The sequence below is a fragment of the Anguilla rostrata genome, chromosome 4 (assembly GCF_018555375.3).
Source record: "Anguilla rostrata isolate EN2019 chromosome 4, ASM1855537v3, whole genome shotgun sequence".
Taxonomy (NCBI): domain Eukaryota; kingdom Metazoa; phylum Chordata; class Actinopteri; order Anguilliformes; family Anguillidae; genus Anguilla; species Anguilla rostrata.
In genome coordinates this window covers 27,185,522-27,207,378 of record NC_057936.1, presented here as the reverse complement: position 1 = coordinate 27,207,378, position 21,857 = coordinate 27,185,522, and the positions used below count along the sequence as shown (strand labels likewise).

The following is a 21,857-nucleotide window of genomic DNA, read 5'->3' as shown; positions in this document are numbered from 1 at the left end:
TAAGGCCACATTTTACACTGCAGTTGTCTGGTCCCAACCCTGTCTGCAAGTCATCACTTCACTGCACTGCATTTATCAGGCTGACTTCTGAGTGACACGCACTGAAACCCCTGACCTGGCCGCCTGTCAGTACACCAAAGACTCCTTTGTCCCTCTGAAAACACCAGTTGCTTCGCAAAGGGCTCTACCTAATCAGGCCTGGCCCCTCGGTGAGCGGGGAGAGGGGCTACAATGCAGCCATCCTGTGCCCAACGGAGGAGGAAGAAAGTTCAGAAGGTCCTCTAATGAAAACCAGGTCTCCCAACCATGGAATTTTAAGATCCTGCGCTCTTTTCCTCTCGTTCCATCTCCAAGTGTGTCCTTCAAGCTATCCCTTTGTTTTTGCTCGCTGGATCCAAATGTAAAAAATTTTCCCTGCCATCTGGGTAGGCGACTGAACGGATCAAAAGGAACGGCAGTAGAAACATTCCTTTTTTTACTAATTTTTCGAAACCTCAAGAGACAATCACTGTTTTGGTTTGGTTCCAACTACGGTCGTCTGAAAATGTATCCAACTCTGAATGTTTACTGGAAAACAAAATGTATTCTGAGACTACTTGGATTGGTAGTGAAACACTGACATCTGGCCTCTCACAAAGGCACGGTATTTTCTGCTCTTGTCTGAAAACTTACAGCAACATGTACAGTATGAGCACCAATCAGAGAGAGCATACTACAGCTTGTGACAAAAAAAAAATAGAAAACCTGCTAATAGATTATTCAGACAATTATAAGTTTGTTAATAGATGCTTTATCGCTGTAACATCTCTATGCTACTTTTGGCAATAATGTAGAATAATGCAGCAATGGACTGTGCCTTTTACTGACTTTGTTGAAAGGCTGACGCCATCAAATACATTTCCCTCGCATGTCAATAGCTTCTGATAGCATTTGCTCCTTCAGCTTACTTTTGATACATTTATTGGGCATGGTCTTTAGATCCACACACACATTGTAATAGCTCTTGGTCCATGACCCGGGCCAGCCATGTCACATATGGCAAACCCTACTAGTGTTTATAGCTGTGAATACAGATGTGCATATTTGCATTAGACTTGCATACATCTAGCAGAAAATCAGTATGAACTCTGGTAATATGTGGTACATTACTTAAAATGACCCAGAATCACATGAATATCTAAATGAATTCACCAGCCAGTGGGCTAGAAAACGTTGTGGTTGCCTGCATTCCCAAGTCAATCTTAAAATATGCAGCCAACATGCCTGCTTCCTGCAAACTTTTAGAATAACTCTAAATCACAAACCGAAAAACAAGCAATGAAATGAGATCACTAATAATCTGATGATTTCATAATTGTATGGATCACAGATGTGCTTTATTCTGTAGTTTGTGTAAATGTTGTCAGTGACAGCCTTCTTTTATTTTATATTTCTGTAAATGCATTCAGTATTGTTTTAGAAAGTAAGCCTAAATATATCAGAGGAGTTATTTCCCTAAGGCTTCTAGTAATTGCTTCAAGGTTAGTCCAGACATTGTGACCAAGAGGCACATTCAGGAAGTACTACAGGAAATACTTCATATTCTCTGCTGCCAAGTCCCCACTGAAGGTGCAAACAATGCAATCTCTTCTACTGATAGGTCCAGAGCCTAGCATGGAGACATGACCGGCTTCGAAATCGTTGTTAAAATAACGGCGAGCTTTTGAGATGCAGACCTGAATAATAATAATAATGTCCTTATCGCATCACTTCCTTTGTCTTGAGAAAATGACACGCAGATTAGATAAGGAGAAAACTACCGGCCGACACTCCGCCAGTCAGCTCATTATTCTGCATTGGAAACAGTTGTGTGAAGGACTATCGGGAAGTTTGACTCGCAAGCGTTAAAGGATAAAACAACGGCACTGCAAACATATAGGTCATATCTTATTAAAGACATCTGGCTTACTTAACCAGAGAGGGGGAGAGAAACAAAGTCAAACACAAAACACAGCCCAAGTCCAATCCTGAGTGAAGTCTAATCTCAGGCTTTAATTTCCTCAAAGCGCATGTAAAGAATAAAGAATAAAACTGTTGTAAGGCGAGCAGCATACGCACATTAGGTCAAACATTAGATAACTCCTCGGGTCCCTCTCTCCGGCGAGAGGGGCAAAGGGGCACTCGGTACGGCGATCGTGGGAGCATTGGGGCAGTCACAGTGGGAACATTCAGAGTAAAAACAGGAGCTTTGGAAGGGGGGCAAAAAGAAAAGGAGAGAGAAAGGCCCGCGGGGCTCTGTCTGGCCTGGCAGTGGGAGTCCAGGGCTGTGAGGCCGGTCTCTCCCCCGGGCCTTTCACTGCGCTGCTGGCCACCGCAGGCCACTCTCCCCTCTCCACATTTCTCAATTATTGTTACTTGGATTAGCCCAGCGGGAAGCCGGCATTCCTTCAATGAACCTTTTTGTTTGACATTCAAACTGCTTCCAGCATCTGCCCTGGCCAGCGTGGACTGTTCCAAATCTGGTTAGACACTCAAACCAGACGAAATGCAGCTTCTGTCAGATCCACTAAAGCTCCGCTAATTTAACACTGTGGTGGCAGGGAGAAAAGGTGCGCCGGGGGAAATGGAGGGGTGAAATAGGAAAAAGTGAGAGAGGAGAGAATGAATGAAAAACAGGTTATAGTGGGAAAACAAGATGGAGAATAAAGGACAGGTGGGTGAGAGAGGGAGAGCTCCAGCCCCGGTACCCTTGCACACCGTTGTTGACATGTGGGCTAAAAGGAAAATTAATGAACTGAAGGACTACACACCCCACAGCTCCGAGCGGCAGCATCCCCACTCCTACCCAGCAAGCACACATTCCCCAAAGCTCCGGAGACCAGACAGCCAGCCAGACACGCTGCCTGGATGAAAACTACCCAACACTGGGAAAAGGCTGAGATGTTTATCAGGCCTGCCCGAGTGTAAAGTCAGGTTCAGAGCAGGCTCTCTCTCACACTGGGACACAGCCACTCTCACTCACTCCCGTCTCCAGGGTCTCTGCCCCAGTAACTGTATAATACAGGATGTGGAGCAGGAAAAAAACAGGTCTGAAATTCCTCCCCGACTCCAGAGAGGGTTCCCTCCAAATCTGCGAGGCAAGGGATATTCATAGCATTTGGCTGTAATATCCCCCAAAACCTCACAAGGTTGTATTATTCAGTGTGCAGAGCATGATATATTTTTTTGCAATGGCTCAAAGACAGACTTCTCACATGCACACCAGGTAAAACCACTCCTGAAGTGTTGCAGTATGACACAGTGTACCATGTGACAGACGTCAAGAATGACTTACTAGAGGCTCTTTACTCAACTTCATAAAAAGCATTGGCTACACTATAGTAAATATTTCAGTCTACTTTAACAGAAACAGCAACACACATGCACAGACATAGGTATACATACGTTGAAACCTTCAAGTATTGGACATCCTACACAGACAGGCATTTACCAAGGCAATCACAGACTCTGTCCAAAATGTACAAGACCAAGGTAGAGAAAAAAAGGAGGAACTTGGACTTACAAAGGCCAATTTGAGAATGGGATAAAGGAAGGAAAATTTCATACCCTGGCCAAGACTGCAGGTAATTCCCTGGGATCTGTCTTTACAAATATCCAACCTGGCTCAGCCTGAGGACTCCCCAGGTTTCTCAAATGCAATTTAGCCCCGACAAAAGCAATTCAGTCCACCGACCCCTGTTGTCCTTGATGCTGGGTGGAGATAAGCAGTTTATTAGCACCTCAATTTCACTGGGAACCCTTTTATTTTCTCCTGTTTAAAGCCTGCTGTCCCGAAGCCTGGGCATTGTGTGGCTGCTGTAGACCAGGGTGCGTATGGGTCGGGTTAATTAGCCCCGCAAGCTTATTCATACAGCGAAGCCAAAAGGTCCTCTGCCAGCCTAGTTAATGGCACCACCGTTTACACTGAAGGTCATTTTAATCAAGGGAACGGCAGGCAGACTAATCTGCGCGGCGTTCGGCGTAAACACGGGATATCCTCGGCTTACAGTTGCCGAGATACCTGCGGTCATGGAAACGTCATTTCTGAGAGTCATTTCCTCGGAACTCCGAAACCTCCGGCTTTATTCCCTCTCATAATCTGTTCACGCTTCCACACGCGCACTTCTGCCATTTCATTTGATATTCCTGCATAATAACACGGTTTGCATTCAGCTTTACCACAAAGTTGTTCAAGCGTTATTTAGTTTTGTAAATTTATGCGACAGTAGGCGAGTTCAAAGATCAGCGTGATAGATCACTCCATAATTGAGGTCGCCTTTCGGCACACTAAAAGCTGCTGTCCATATACATGAAGGGGCTTTTTTTAAACATCTCGGGGAGAATTCTAAACACACATCAACCTTTCTCACGTCCTCCATTTTTTTAACCTTAAACTCAATGTCAAAACAGCGAGACCTCTGTGTTCATACCGACCGTGGCAGGACAAAGGCCAAAACGGTCCAAATATGCGAACGCATAAACCAGATAAAACGCAGCGCAGCGCGGGGCATGGCACGCCATAATTTAACCTCTTGTGTCTGTGGCATGTTTTCCAGACCTGGTTTGTTTTTCTTGGATGTTATTTCAGTCCCCGCGCAGGCTGAGGGCACCGGGCTGGGACCGTGAGTAATGAGCTCTGCGCTCTCTCCCCTCGTCTCCCGCTCCAGAACCGCCGCCTCGTTCCCCGCTCCGCCCTCCCCCTGCTGACGCGGTCTACCGAGGAGGTCCTCCGACGTCACGAACGCGCTGCGCGCGCCCGGGCACACGCGTGAATCATGCCCACGCATTCATGGGTATAGACGTTCGTCTGTGCCATCGATAGCCACAAGACCGTGTATCTATAAACAAATGTATGCACCCACATACACAATAGCACACAAAATCAAATATATATATATATATATATACACACACACACATATACAAATACATTCAAACAATTACAAAAATACACATACAAAACCCTACATACTAATACACACACCCTAACAAACATGCATCTGTGCACATAGATATGCTGGTAAAATACTCATACAGATCTACTCATAAACACATGCAGCTATCACAAGCAGCCACAGCCAAACAAACCCAAAAATGCCCACACACATACAAACCTGCTCACACACCCATCCTTTGCAAAGTGGACGCATATTACACCCTCACGTACGTGCACACGCGCACCCACAACAGCTTCAAAATGGTTGCCGATTAGCAAAACACTCCAGTCTTCTCGGCGTACTCCTGCACGGGAACATCACGTTACTCAATATCGAAAAACCGAGCCAATGCTGGCCTTCATATCAGGGACTGTGCTCCTTATCTCTCTCATTTCCTGCAGACTCGCATTAGCGAAAGGGCCGTGCTGTGCTGTTTTTATGGTTCTCACTATCAGGCATACTGTCCTGTTGTCTGATTTCTGTGACTCTGTAGCCTGTGTGAGCGTGTGACCGCACAACGGACCCTCCTCAACCCGGACTGCGTGTGTGTGTGTGTGTGTGTGTGTGTGTATGTGTGTGTGCGTGTGTGTGTGTTCAGCCATCACAGCCATCACAGTCTCTCCCTTATCTGCCTCCTCCTCCGAGCACTGCCCCTCGGTCCTGCCCCAGGGGCTGATGGGAGGCTTTGAAGTGGGCTGCGAGGGGGACCGGCGTGGTTTTACTGCCGGGACAGGCCCCCGGGGCCGAGCGCTATCAGCCCCCCGGATCGTCCGCCGCGAGTCCCGCGACGGCCCGAGGACTCCGAAACCCGCGGCCCATCGGCCCATGGGCTGCAGCCCGGCCGCCTCCTGTTCTTCATCACCAGACACGCTAACGGCAGCGATGGAGGCGCTCGCCGGGGACACATTCGGGCCCTATCTGCAGGCTGGGAGCGGCAGCACAAAGGCACCTTTGTGCCATTCACAGAAGACAAAAAACAAAAAAGCCGCCGCTCCACAAGGCGGCCTCCTGAAATATTTGCGCAGAAACAGTTAGGGCTTGGAATAATGTTATTCTTGCTCCTGGAAGGCCGCGTCGGCCTCGCGTAGCCCGAGAGAGGCGTCCGTCCGTCCGTCTGTCCCTGCCTGCCCCGCTGCCGTTCCCATTCCCGCACGCTGCCGAACGCGACGACGCGCCGTGCGCCCCTTAGCACGCGCCGCTGCGCGTAGTGAAACTGCAAGTGTTCGGGAGACGTGCTCAGAACCAAATCTCTGCTCTGTCTGGGTTCTGTCGGTATGGGGCCACCAGCTTTTCGACCTGAACACGACAGGCCGGTGCTTTTGCTTCTGATCTAAATTCATTTTACAAACGAGTGCGAGAGCAGAGGGGGGTGGGGGTGGAGATCGTATCTGCTAAAAACAACACTGGAGAGCTTCCCTGCACCATAAACACAGACGGCATTTAAAGACAAAATGAAAAGAACGAGCAGCGCACGTAGCCTAAAGCAGCGTGTTCGGTGTGACTTCACCACACCCCACCCCACCCCACCCTCGCGGAGACTGACGGACGTCACTGACGAGCCGCTGATGATGAGACACTGTTACATGACTCGGGGTGCCCAGCGAACACCTGCCTCCACTTAACCCCGCTGAGCCTTTCTGCTTGAGCTGGCTCTTTCAGCCCGGGCCGGCTCCTCCTCACACGCTGCCTCCGCACAATGTCCCCGCCCGCGTCCCGCAGGTTCGGGGGCCGCCGCCCCTCTGCTCCCCAAACAACACGACAGCTGGGGGCGCGGGCCAAAGGGGGACAAGGCGGTTCTGTCTTCAAGAGACACCCCCCCCCCCGCACCCTCCCCCCCCTGCAACTTCCATCCCCACCGTCCTCCATTCATGTCCCCCCCACCGGTCGTCATGCCAATCAAGCGCCTCTGTTAGGTCAAGAGTTATTCACACGGCGCTATGGGGGACGTGGGGCGCTCCCATTCAGAGCCCGCCGCGGGCCCCCCTTACCGCTCGGCTCATAACAGGCCGCCCCTTCGCCGTGGAACGCGGCGCGCGGCTCCCGTGGTAACCGTGGCCCCCTCCTCGTATTTATCGCTTCCTAAATATGATGGATTCCTTGCCCTCTCCCCGGCTAACGGTGTGTGGAGGAGGTCTGCTTCTCTGCCTCTGGGAGATGCAAGGGGCCTGGTTAATGCACTGTCAAACAGGACACAAGGCAGACGTTGTGAACCGACCGCTTCGCTCTCTCGCTTGGATGTACTTTTCAGTCTCCTACACTCAAAAGACCTTTCCTCCAAATAAACGATGCGTAATTGAAAGTTAACAAATAGGCCTAATAAACAAATCCCTTTTGCCCTCAAACCCCAAAAGGCAATGCCTTTTCGCTAACGGAAATAATCAGTCAAGGCTTTGCTACTCAACCATGGTCGCAAAACTGCTTTATTTAGTCAAGTTCTAGAAATAGAATGGTGATCTTGCTGATTTGAAAGCCAATGGAAAGAAATACTCCATTACAACAATGGTAAAATAAAACTATGTTGAAAAATGTGGAGTTCAAACTTATAAGATGATCAAAGGGGTTATTTTTAGTTTTCACCATAGAGCTGTTTTGTCAAACAATTTAAGAAAATCAAGCCAAATCCAAGCTTTGCAGTCTTCTCTGATTAGGTACACAAGTCAAATCCTGTGGTGCAGTCTTGCTGAAGCCTAAAATTACCTTTATTCACTACATTCTAATGCATTTCTCTGCATACTTGATCACAGGCAACATGTTCCCACAGAACAAGGGCCTACTGGCAGATGCGTTTGATGGACATTTTGTGGTTGGAAAAGTGCCGTCTGCCTCCCACAACCACTCTACATGTTTCTGTTTATTCACCAGCAATTGGTGTGAAACACAGAAATCCTATGACTACAGAGAGAGGGAAGGCAGAAAGCTCTCCAAATCTTTCCTGTGATCCCAGCTTTAATAGACAAAAACTTCTTAAAATAACTTGGACTGAGGTCGCTATAGCCTGTGCAGAAGAAAATACAGGAAGGAGAGCTGTGTCTGTGGAAGGCCACCATTCAAAACAGGCAGAGAGAATCTGTGAAAAAACCCAGTGGGGCTGCCATGCTAATTTTAGGAAGCTGGGGTGATGGTGCTGGTCTGGCATGGGGTGCCAGTATGGACCGGGCCCATGAACCCGGGTCCAGAGCAGAGGGACCTACAGGGCCCAAAGGAAGCAGAGCACGGTGGAGTGCAATGACGCTCCACTGGCCTTCCTTTCCGCAGGCCCGAGGGCTTCAAAGACCCTCCTCCAACTCCAGCGGGTCCCGTGCCACGCCTGTCCATCCCCTCCCCCTGCCTGATGGGGGAAGATTCGCTGCTTTGTGGCCCATGTCCCCCCCCCACACACACACACACATCTACGAAGAAAAACATCACAGCTACTAGGGCTAAAAGGCCAGGTTTTGCCTCTATGACCTGGAGAGTACTGTATAAGCTCACACTTGGAAAGAACCGTTTACTTTCACTGCCAAGCCTGGAAATACTGGAGGCTTGTTTGACAGGCAGATTTCATGCTTTCACCATCACTTTAAACTTTGTTATAGCACCTAATGTCCTAATAGTGCTAATAATGCTGCTTTCTATTGCAGCTAAAATATTCCCAGACTCCATAGCTCTGCTTTCTGGGGAAAAGGTGAAGATGACCCCAAGAGGAAGCACTATTTTAATAAAACATTTTAATAAAAACAATGGTAGTTATTCTAAAGCCAGCAATGGACTGGCACATTACCATGGCTCTAGCCACCTCCAGCGTGCTTCAGTGTTTACTCGCAAGTTCTTTTGGCTGAGACAAGTAGAAAGAAACATACAATCAATCACTGGGCAAAACTCAGAAGGCACTCTTGCCCAGCTGAAACCTGCAGCTGGGAACACTTTCCCAGTGACTGAGCCGACTGCAGACTGTAGCCCCAGAAAACCGTCTCTTCCAGATATTATGGAGCTGCCTCCTGGTGTTGAAACACTGGCCGAGTATTTGAATTTCGACAGTTCTCTCTATTCATAACAAATGTCTTCACCTTAAAAATTACTATGAGATTCTGACTTAAAATGAAAGGGCTGAAAATGTGGGATGGTCACTACTAAAGCCAAATATGAGTCTTTTTTTCTTATTTAAACACACCACAGTAAGAATCACAAAATGAAGACTTCAAAGTGACCTGTCCAAGAAAAGTATAAGGCCCTAGTGTTTATCTACATTAGAGGGAAGCAAGGAAGTATTATGGGCAGCAACATTGACTCTGCAATCTACATGCGGAGTACTATTTCACCAATCTCTGTGGTCAGCAAAACCACCACTAATTGTTTTCACATTACAAAGCAACCAGCCAATTTTGCCTCTTGATTTCTCTCCAGGACCACCTTTAAGACTCGCACTGCATGTTATGCTACTTTCTCATTTTCAACAAAACAAAAATTCTTCATCAGACATTTATAATTGTACAAAATACTTTTTTTTTAGTTTTGGCTTCATTTCATCAGACCACGCACATAAAAGCACGTACACCCACATAAACTTTCCACATATCTGTTTAACCAGTTGCTTATTTGCATACAGTTGAAAAGTGTATTTTTTAAGTAGGAAGAGCAGTAGCTGAAGCCTCTTTGGAAGACTTGAAAAAATTCACTCTGTAAGTCAGCCACTAACAGTCTTTGAAAACCCAAAAAAGAAAATCTAATAAATGACATCAAAATGATTTGGTACATGGGTAAGTTCCTCTAGCATGTCACTACTGACAGACATGTTGTCCTTGAAAAGAAATTCTGACATTAATTACGGATATCACTCATTTCAAAGGTTTGTCAAATTTGGTCTCTGCTTCTTTATAACAAATATACAAGCAAACCACCCATAGTTCAGGAAGCAAAACAGCTAGTCATGTCGATGGACAATATAATTAAATCAAAGATTTTGCTTAAAGACCGAGAACAATAACCTTTAAAAAAAAAACACTGATCTGGTAATACTGTTGAGATGGGGAATAGCACAACCAGGTGTGGAACCACCAAAGCCCGACTAATTAATTTCTGCAAGTTTCACTCTTTCAAGTCACAGGCCAGCAATCAGTTTTGAGATGTGAGCTGCATCGGACTTCACTCTCCATTTCCTTTGTGGAACCGGGACCCGGACGCCGGAGGAGCGCTGCGGACATGTTTTAACCATGAGCAGCGGCCTCCTGATTGCCTCCTAATTTGTTTAAAGAGAAAACAAAGCGAGGGAGCGAGGCTGTTTGTCAGCAGCGCGGCGCGCCGAGGAGACTGTGGGCAGGGCGAACACGAGGAAGCTCGTTAGGAGAACGCTTCCAGCATCGGAGCCCGTCATTACAGCCTGCGCACGGGCAGCCTGGCGGCAACTGCGCCCGGCTCGGCTCACGCACCGCAGAGAAGCCAAATCCTGTTCCAGGGGAATCTGCCGGTTGACAAACAAGCGCGCGTGCAACCGGAGGCTAGTGGTAATGAGCAGACTGTCACCAGCCACGACACAAGCAACATGGGAGGGGCTACAACACCCGCAGAGGAGGGTTTAAAACGAGCTAAATTTCAATTTATTATAAGAAAATAATCACAGTCTCCTGGGGTGGATAAACACTGAAAGTGAACCCTGACAGCGGTAAGAAAATGGCAGGCTTTACACACGGCCTTGACGAAAGGCTGGTCATGGTAGAGTAGGCTTAGCGCTAGGGTCGGCAATAAAGCGGTAATGAATCATCTGGAATGCCCTCCGTGGGAAAGGTAATTATTTCAAATTACCAGTCAAACACAGCATTTCAGAAATACTCCAAAAGGCATGACAGTCAGGTTCCTTGGCAAACAATGCTTTAACATCTGTACAAACAATTGCTTAGACGTATACAAGATGCTGAAAGAGAGAGGGGATTTTTTTGTTTTGTTTCGTCAAAAAAAAAATGTTGGCTCAAAGACATGAGCAGCAGATCTCGAGGCTGTGATAAGACAAAGAGAGAGGATTTTTTCTGGGGAATTCTTATCATAAATACGGAATATTTGAAAAGCAGAGAGGAGTTCAAGCTGAGAGAGCTTGCATGAGCAGGTTTATAAACCATGGAAGCAGAAGCCTCCATTGGCACCTCTTTTTCAGGAAGGCAGGGAGTACAGTATGGCAACAGACACATGCCCCACTGCATTCCTCCCCAGTTATTTGATGACCACCCAACTGGACTTAACACTTGAGGCTAAGAGACAGTATCCCATTGAGGTACTCACAGCCAAAAATCCTGTCGTGGGACCACACTATCAGGAAGCACATACAGACCATAAATGCAAACAGAGATAAGAAAAAAGAATTATAGCGCGGTCAGCTTAGTTTACAGTAAACCAGTTTGGGGTCAGATTCCAAATTTAACACCACACCCAGGGCCCTGTATGGCAGATGGATCTTCTCATACAGGAGAATATTTATCTAAACTATTTACTAGGCAGCCCATGTCGAAACACAAACAGAGCTGAAAAGGAAGAGACAAACCCACGCTCAGAACCTGCTCATTAACTGGCCCGTCAGTGGTTTTATAGGAGAATAACATCTGAAGTCTGCTTGGCTTGCCTAACGGAGCTGTTTTTAACAGAAGAATCTATATCTGTTTTATCTTTCCCGTTTAATTTGCTGGCTCACTGTGCCCTTTTATCCCCCTGGCTCCTCACACGTATCTCTTTTCATGCTTGTAAACTGCCAAGGTATTAAGGGCCAGACTAGCCACTAAAGGAGAATCCATTAATTCATCAGTTTTTTTTCCTCCACGGGCTTCCGTAGCGCCTGAAACAAAGCACTCCTACAGGCCGTGTGGTTTCATTTCCTGTCCACAGTGAAACTGATGCCCTCAGAAAAAATCAACACAGACGCTGAACATACCAATAACTTCACTTGGTGTTGGTCTGGGTCCAACTGCACACAAAAATAATAAAATAAAAATATGTATTTTACATATTTTGGTGCCAGTGTTGATAAACATCCAAAAGGAAATTAAATAACTGTTAGTGGAAATATGAAAAGCACATTCAGCGGGCGAACTTAATTTTCAACACTCCACTGATTTTTATCCTCTTTTAACAGACTCCGTTGAGGTCAGGGGCATTCCTTTCCCCGCGGAATACATTTTTCATATGAAGTGCACCTTTTTAGATTCCCGCTCACCCACATTAGTGGAGCCCCATTACAGACCTCAGCTTGCAGGGCGTATCGTATTAAGCTAAACTGCCGGTTCATGCTAAGATCTGGGACACGGCGCGACGCTGGAAGGAAGGCTGGAGGTAGCGGCGGGAGGCCAGCGTCTGTGTGTATACACAAGGCTTCAGCGCCGGGGTCTGGGGGAGAAATATCGCTCCCGACGTACAACACTGTTCCATACGGCCCTCCGACCCACCAGCTGAGAAAAATTAAATACACACAAATCAAAGATTTAATGGTTAATACGTCAACTCGGCTGCGCCACGGTCCTTAGAACGCGCCTGAGGAGCGGCACCTCCGCTTCCCTTCCCGCTGCGCTCCTGAGACAGGCCTCCCCTCTCTGTGGCGCTGGGCGCCTTTCGCGCCGCGGCCTTTCAACCGAGAGCGGCCTCCGCTCTGGCTCCGCACATCGGCAGCACTTTCCCTCCGACTGCTCGCGAGAGGAAACGGACCGCTGATTGCTGGGAGCTTTGGCCAACGATCAACAAAGAACCCAGGAAAAGGAGCTTTTTATTTTTGAGTTCTACGGTCGCAGTGGTGGAGCATCCATTCCACCCCACCAAATAGCTGGAGATGGAGAAACAACAGGCTCGTGTAATGAATTCCTCAAAAAGCACTTCTCAGATAATTAGCTGCCAGTCTACCTTGCTTTAACTTCCGATAAAGGCAAAGAACAACACTAAGAAGCCAGTGAAACTCACTGCAGCAAATCTAGAATTCTTATACAGCTTTATGACCTATAATAGTGCAAAAATGTTGCATTTCTTCAAGGTGTTAAAATCCAGTTAATTTACTAAATCTTCTTACTCTAGAGAAGCACTTTATCAATACTAACAATAATAAACTAAATAGGCTAACCACTGGAGCCACACGATTTTAGGAATGTTGGCTCATTGGGTTTGACTTGACTACAGTTTCTCTTTGAAGTACAGAACCAAGCCTCAATAGCAAAGTACAATGCTGAAATGCAAGCCAGCGCAGTCTGTTTATATGACTTATGGATAGCAACATACAGAGCGAAGCTCAGTAGCTGAACCTGGCTTGTTAAACTACTGGGCTTAAACTAAACCTCTTTAGGAGAACTAATCTTCAAAGGCCAAAGAATTCCTAGCCCTCAGCCTACAACAGGATTAAAGTCTCTATGGTTACTGATAGTAATTACCAACCAATAAAGTACAGGAAAGTAAAACAGACTTTTGTATGCTAAATAAACAACACCAGATAGGAGGAGCATTCCCAAACAGATTAGTGTCCAAGAAAAACCTATATAACCACCAGTCAGATGTAGCCACACATCCCTGAGTGGGAAGTCCTATGTACAGTCTGTGAAGGACAGTGGAGCTCAACCATTCAACCGTTTGGTTTTCCTTCTTTACCTCTTAGTTCATCTTTGATATATAAACAACCAAGCTGAGAAAAGGACATTAACACCGAATACCCCACCTCCCAGATGGTGGCAGCTGGTAATAAGGAAATGTTCAGTTAAAATTTCACTGTATTCAAAACAAATCATTAGATGCCCGTAAAATTTAATTTCCTGCTATTCAAACCGCACCACTATAACACAGTACAGCAGGGAAGCTAGTTAACAAGACCCTTTTCCCATCTGCAAAGAGTGTTAATGCCTTTCAGCACAATCTTGCTCAGTAAATGCTTCCACAACAAGTCCGTGAAGATGAACTTAATCGAGTTCCCAAGACAGATGCAGATATGAAATCGGATTAAAGCATATCTTGTCATTGTCAGGTCTTGTCACCATTTTATAAATGATGATCTAAGCGAATTTAACCAAGTAAAGAAGTTAGTTCTGCAACACACGTGACGCAGCCTGCCTTGGAATTAAATTTTTGAGGGCTTATCTGTGTGTTACACCATAGAAAAAAGCCTGACTCACAGCAAGATAGAACCTGGACTGTCATTATGTCATTCACCATGCTGGATGGTGATCGCAACGATCAAGCCTTCTCACTACAGGCAGCTCTCCCACCGTGTCACTGCATCATTAGCAGTGATGAAATGATATGTGTTATCATCTGGAACACAAGCAGAACCCCCCCCCCCCAGCACCGAGCCAAGGCTCTTAAGTGTTTATTTCACTGTCCAGCACAGGCTGCTCAATCACTATATTTAGGCATTTTTCCTGTGCTGTACGGTGGACATAAAATACATGAATAGTTTCCACTCCATTTTATTCATGGGAAACAAGTTGCTTCTATTTTTTTTTCTTATATTGTTTACACCAAACTAGTCTGCTATTATTTATTTTTGCACTTATGCTGCTAGTGAGAGGGTGGAACAAGGTTGAAGTTCTACATGAAAAAGTATAGAAGAGTGCTGACAATAACCTTGAGAGGGGAACCTTAAGGATTTATCCATCCATTACTTTATGCATTTTTACTGTTCATTCAGCACAGTACAAGGAAACAAGCATGCAAATTCCAGGGTTATCCTGCCAATCATCTTGAACCAGCCAACTGGAGTGCACAAGCCATGAGCAGTCCAGGTACAGCGAGCTGCCTGTGAGGAAGGTATCCTCAGAGCTCATAAAAAACATGAGGGGAAAAAGCATGAGCCAAAGCTTTCCCTTCAAAGACCCATTCACCATCTTGTGTGCTTGTGGGATTGCACTTCGGTCAAATATCCCTTAGTCAGGAATGTGCATGGATCATCTAATGGGCTAATGTAGGAAATGGCCGCTGGTGCAATTCTAGCTTTGGAGGAAGAATTGTGTCTAAGATAATTACAATCTATGTACAGCCATCTAAATAAATGGTAAATGGTAAATGGACTGCATTTATATAGCGCTTTTATCCAAAGCGCTTTACAATTGATGCCTCTCACTCACCAGAGCAGTTCGGGGTTAGGTGTCTTGCTCAGGGACACTTCGACACGCCCAGGGCAGGGATCGAACCGGCAACCCTCCGACTGCTAGACAACCGTTCTTACGTCCTGAGCTATGTCGCCCCAATGATTCCTCATCCATGTGAGAACCTGTTAAGAGCTGTGCTGACTGATAGGTAGCATATATTTCCATTTTCAAATAAATATTAATCGTTGGCAGAAAGCTCCATAAAGCTTAAGTATTCATTAGGGCACAGGGAGTGTGGCAGTTCACAAAGGCCTAATTGTGGCCAGTGAAAGATTTGTGAATCTTCATGCAATAGCATTTCTTAAGCCCTTAATGTAATGCAAACAGTCTTTAAAGATTTACAGCTGACACATTTACTGCAGAATTTAAAAATCTATGTTTCATCCTGGCTCCTGTAAAGTGAAATGCAACATGATTTCTTAGTATTAAGTTAAATGTTGCCATGGAAAAAGGCCATTCTAGCTGCTGAATGTGATTTTTTTTATTTTGAGGGTAACTTGATAAGTCATAGAAAATTCCAATACAATTTATTATAATTGTACATTGTTTCTCAAATTAACTCAAAAGCCCTATGAATATGATGATTCATATCTCTTGCACATGACAAACTAGCAACTGAATTCACCGGAGAAAATTAAAAAACTACCCTGCTACCATGTACTTCCCTATTGAATGTTGTGAAAACTGCCTTCAAAACATGATAGTCTTCATAAGAGATTCAACTTTAATGCTTCTTTCAAGGAAGAAAAATGAACTAAAAATCATAGGACGCCTTATTCTTACACAGGCAAGCGCACACACAGGCGCACACACAAAATTTGATGGAAGGTGGAAGACGCCATTCTGGGCACTTCTACAGTTTCATCATTAGTCTGTGTCCCTATAGAACAGGATCTCACATGCCTTGACTTCCTCATGTTCTTGGTTTCTTATGCTGTTCTGTAATAACAGGAAAGGGTCTCTATGGTTGCCTTATCTTAGCAGTGAAAAAATAGTACCTAATGTTCCTGGATTGAGGCTCAGTGTGTTTACCAATGATGTTTTTTTTCACCCAATGTTTGGTTTTCATTGATATTATTCACTCAAAAATAGTAAATTAATAAGGCCTGTTTTGGATAGATGTGAGGGAATTAGTTGATAATACAAAAAAACTAAAAACATTCAAGTCATCTAATTTTGGATGAGCACAAAATTGATGTATATTCTGTTGCATTGTATTTCTTTTATAAGAATAGAAATCACCGCGCTCACCTGTTTTAATTTGTTTGGTGCAAAACAAGTTGAAACCAGTGAAATATCGTCAATTGAAAAGAAATTGGTTCGCACTCAAAAAATGGCTACAAAGCTTCAAAAAATGTAATTATTTATTATTATTTTTTTATTTGTTTTCTCCAAAGCAGAATCAATGCAGAATCTCAAACGTTTCTGCATGCTGCCTTCTTCAGTGTGCAGGTATTTCTTCAACTGAAAAGTCCATGTCTTGAACCATTTGGTAGGGCAACTTATCTGTTCAAATGTTCTTAAAAAGAATAACAAAATCAGTTTACATTAAAAGTTAAAGGCCAAACTTTGGTTATACTGGCTTTGTTATTCTTTTTAATTGAGTTATAAAGATTTCTTATAAAGATCTTCCATTTTCCATTCCAAGTTGAGACTATTCCATTAAGTGAAATTGCATTCACATTTTAGTGTGGTAAATCACCCATTTTGCACTGCAGAGCAAAATCTTACATAAACATAAAAGGCATCGGGCCTTTACCATCTATTCATTATGTCAAATTAGCAGTTTTTGAACTGATCTTTGACAAATCCAAAAATTGAACAGTGTCTCTAGTGGTACCACATCATTACTGCAGTATTTCTTCAGTGAGTGAGTCAGTGAGTTAGAGACACCGTTTCTGGGGCTTCTTTTTCCATTAACAGTCCAAAAATAAATAGCTACAGTAACATAGCCTGGGGCAAGGCATTCCAATTCCGACAGGGGAGCCGTTTATAAGACATTTCTTTTAGCAGGGAAACCCCACATTTACAGCAAAACTACAGTGATTACTATGGTGATATCAAGGACATCAAGGCAACAGGAAGGCAAACTGTGAGCTACGTTATAGTCTGTAAGGATAATGTCAGACAGTATTCTGCAATGCTGTTCTAGCTCAGTAATGATAATATTTGGTACCTACTACTGACAGTTGCTATGGTACAGACTGAAACACAAATTCACCAAGAAGCAGCATAGCACACAAATACAAAAATCTGGCACAGCACACAGCTGCTGGATTCAAGACTTTGTTTAAAGATCTAAGTGAATCTCTGTCACCAAAGACTATATTTGATCTAGCACAATATTAAATTAAACAAGTGTTACTTTAAAATATTCTTGGTGTCTTTGAAGAGGGTTTTATTAAATTTGGCTGGAAAATAACTTAAATGACCTAGCCAGCTGGTAATTCACTTCATCTGTAAAGACTCTTATACAACTGGTTCAAAAATATATATTCATAGTAAAAGTGTTTGATCAAATGTATATGTTACTGAGTATGACAATGTAAGTTTAAACAAATGTGCTAAGAAAGAAATGGCAGTGAATGTTTGAAAAAGGGGGGAAAAGTACATTCCTACATATTAACAATGTTGTTTTTTTAAAATGCAAAGGTCATTGAGTGACTCCGGTATGATTATTTTGCATGAGTTCAGTGCGAGCTTAGGTGTACGAGACGCTCCCAAAGAAGCTGTACTTTTTTCAGGTAAAGTGGCTTTAGTATCAACATTTTGTCTGGTTGAAGTCTTCACTGAAATGGTTCCATCCCAATGATTTATGGTCTTCGTGGCGTTATTAAACTGAAAGACTGTCATGGCAGGATGCCCTTTCCACTTCTTTTTTCCAGAACTATAGCATTTAGTTCTAATTCTAGGTTGCATTTTCAGAACTATCATAAAAAATAACATTTAACCATTCATAAAACATTTATTTATATTTGTATTATTAGTACCTTCTGTTCATAAGACATCAAATACCACGAATATAATTCATGACTGCAGAAAAAAGCTGACAAAAGATATGTTTTAGTATGGAACGGATCGATTAAAGACGTCGGCGTATTCCTTTGTAGAATGTCACTGACCAAATTATATTTAAATGTCCAATGAACACAAAGCAATTAACACAAAGTCAATCATGTAAGCAAAAATCTGAATGAGAAGCACTAAAAAACAATTTTATAAAGATGGGAAGCCACGTTCACAAAATAATGCGCAGAAATGCTACACCTCTTCTTCGGCAAATCATGTTATAACAGAGCAAGGCGATGTTTACGCGGATCATTCACAGGTTAAGTGTAAGGAGAATGTCTTTGGGGTTTCGCAGTAATCGGCCAATGAAGGCAGATCATCTACAAAAGATGTCTTCCGGCCCTGGAATTAGAACTGGATTGAGATAACTGTAAAGAGTACAAAATGCAAACTTAATGCCGAAGTTGTGATGAGATTTGAGCCACAGCTTGAACTGAAAGGCTGATGTCAATCTAGTACAACGACAATATTAACAATACAATACATCATGAAACGCCTTTCACGTGGAACCTCGGTGTGCAGGTAGAAACTGCATTTCAACTCTTTCAACTCACTTCACGCCTGCTATGGCCACATTGCAAAAAGATCACTTCACCGGGCTTGAAAGTGCATGTGTAGATACTCTTGGCACCTTTGAAAATTTGAATCCAAAAAATTCCGCCTTTAACGGATGCAGTTTGCAACTGAAAGGCTTTGTTTTGTTAGAAAGGGAATCTTATGCTGTGATGCTTCTTTTTGCCGCCTCATTCGACTTACTCAGCTTACTCACAGTAGGCCTATACAAGCGCTGCAATATTAACATTAATATATGCCAATTTAAACGGGCCTATTTTTATTTTTCAAACTGTGAGATTACAGTAACACATTCATAATAGCGTACACGTGATAATCCGTGCTCTACATATGATATCAAATGCTGTATTTGTTTTGTATCTATAAAGCATTCCAGACAATCGACTTCCAGCTGAGAGGGGTGAAATGGTGAGCCACTCTATCATCGCTTTTAAAGAGTGCCATTGTCTCTGTATTGAGGTGCAAATTAAATCTCTGTTTAAATTTGGTTTAGTAAAAAGACGATGTAGGGGTGAGCCACTGTCAATTAAGACCATTCTAACAGCACATAACTTCCTCAGATTAGGAGACCTTTTGACCAACACTTCGTGAATTATTACCATGCTATTTTATCATTTTAATCTATGAGTGACCATAGTTAACATCGTAGTAGGCTACACTTAATTTAACACATGGTTAACAACCCGTTTCTTCGTTTTTATTTTAAGCTATAAAAAAGCCAAGATGAAAAATACACAATCAGCATACTTTAGCCAAATACGAGATAATAGCATCATGGAAAAATACATTTGAAGAACAGTCATGTCCATTAGGCCTGTATACTTAGTGGATCTAATCATAAATATCCTCAAAACTTTTAAAGAGATGTGGAAGTTTCCGACACGGGCTAAATAAATCGCTGAAACGAACCAACAAATCACGTTCAACCCAATCTAAATCATATATTTGGCGTTTTGACTATGTAAAGTTGGCAGAATAAAACTTTTCTTACCGGTTGCAATATGCATCCCAAGAACAACCTGCAACAGAAGGAAGTTGAGCTGACATCTCCGAAGACGGTGTTTCACTGTTGCCCGTATATAATGCATTCCCTTGAATCTTAACAGCGTAAGCCTACGTGCAGTGGTATGGTATCTTTACATCCACTGAACTCACGTCCAAACTTTGATTTTAAAAAATAGTTTTGACGTTTAACTTTTGTTCCTTGTCCCGTCTCTGTGCACCACTGTCGGTTTCGAGCGGCTCGTCGCACTCAGTGGCGTATGCTAGAGTCAAAGACTTCTTATCCTTGTCGAAGTTGAGAACAGTTCTGCTTTACCTCCTCTCTCGCCACACTTCCAAGGAACCCTCGCTGCCGAGCACAAGCCATCTGGCTCTCATTATAAATCGACGTGTCGCCACCTTGTGTTGTAAAAGAATAGGCCACATTTCGTTTGTCATCCCGTTCAAGGAAAGGGCACTGTACTTTCTGTTCAGTAATTCTAACATTTACTTTTAATTAATACCAACATCCAACTATTTAACACAAGTATGTAAGACAATAGCCTATAGTAGATCTATTCATTGACTTCAAATGTTTTTCCCCTTAACAAATTCAGGATGTTTACATTGATGTCACAAATTTTATATGAAGATTAGTGGGTAGTTTATGTCATACATACTTGTATTCTGAATTATCTTACATTTTTAAACACTCATAGGACACCAAAAATATTATACTTCATTTGATAACTAATTGGCATTAAAGCATAGGGTAAGCCGGGGCAAGACGTCCCCTGAAGAACAGTGTCTGTTTTCTTATCAAATATACATTATTTGAATATCAATATAATAAGTACACAAGAAGCGTGTTTATGTAAACACTTTTATAAGGTAATTAAATCGCAACAGTCTACAACTTTGTTATTATAAAACTAAATGTTAAATTCTGTAATGGACATCTATCTGGGAGAAGAAACCCCTGGGACATCTTGGCTCATGGGTCATTGTGAGAAATACAAACTTGGCATGTATGGATAAGATTAACCTTATTTTCAAACTTTAAACTCACTTTAACCCCAATGTTAATGTTACATAACATACAAGAATAATCTTTGGTTGTTTTTATAGCTGTTTCGTTATTGCCTATTAATTTAGAACTAATAGGCCTAAGAGTGACCTATTCAGATCTTCCCTCAGAAGTCCTACTCTTACTCTTTCATAAAATATAAAAATATATTATTTGGCTCAGTACTCCATAATTTTTGAATTGTAATGAAATAATTCAGATATGGTTAAAAATGCACATTCTCGGCTTTATTTAAGGGTATTTGTATACACTTTGGTTTCAACATGTAAAATTTACACTTTTTATACATAGCCCCCCATTTCAGGGCACCATAATGTTTGAGACATATTTCTGTTATGTAAATGAAAGTAGTCGTGTTTAGTCACATATCCTTTGCGTGCAATGACTGCTTGAAGTCTGTGACTCATAGACATCACAAGGTGCTGAGTATCTACTCTAGTGATGCTCTGCCAGGACTGCACTGCAGCCATCTTCAACTCCTTCTTGTTTCAGGGGCTAGTTGCCTTAGGTTTTTTCTTCAGAACATGAAACACATGTTCAATTGGATTCAGATTGGGTGCATGACTTAGCTAGTCAAGAATTTTCCAGATTTTGGCTTTGAAAAACTTTGGGATCATAGTCCTGCTGAAGGATGAAGCATCATCCAATTAGTTTGGAAGCATTTGGCTGAACTTGAGCAGATAAGATGCTTCTGTACACTTGAATTCTGCTGCTATCAGCAGTCACATCATCAATGAAGACGAGTTAGCCAGTATCTGTAGCAGCCATACATGTTGGGGGGGGGGTGCTTTGGATCTTGGGCAGTTCCTTTTAGCCTCTACATTTTGCTCCTGCTATCACTCTGAGAAAGTGAATCATGGACTCATTCATCCACAAGACTTTTTTTCCAGAACGCTGAAGGCTCTTTTATGTAATTCTTAGCAAACTGTAACCTGGCCATCCCGTTTTTATGGCTAACTAGTGGTTTGCATGTTGCAGTGAAGCCTCTGTAGTTCTGTTTATGAAGTCTCCTGTGGACAGCAATAATCTACACTTGCTTCCTGAAGAGTGTTTCTGATCTGTCAGGCAGGTGATCGGGGATTTTTCTTCATTATGGTGAGAACTCTTCAATAATCA

At 43.4% G+C, this 21,857-nt stretch overlaps 1 protein-coding gene across 1 annotated transcript in view; it reads right to left on the bottom strand.

Annotated features, from left to right (window-relative positions):
* ror1 (receptor tyrosine kinase-like orphan receptor 1) overlaps positions 1-20,028 on the bottom strand; it is an 87,897-nt gene extending 67,869 nt beyond the window's left edge. The window contains exon 1 of the mRNA XM_064331930.1: positions 19,665-20,028. Within this exon, the coding sequence (XP_064188000.1) occupies positions 19,665-19,761 (97 nt within the window). The 5' untranslated portion in view covers positions 19,762-20,028. The remainder of the gene's footprint in view (positions 1-19,664) is intronic.
* Between the last annotated feature and the right edge of the window lie 1,829 nt (positions 20,029-21,857).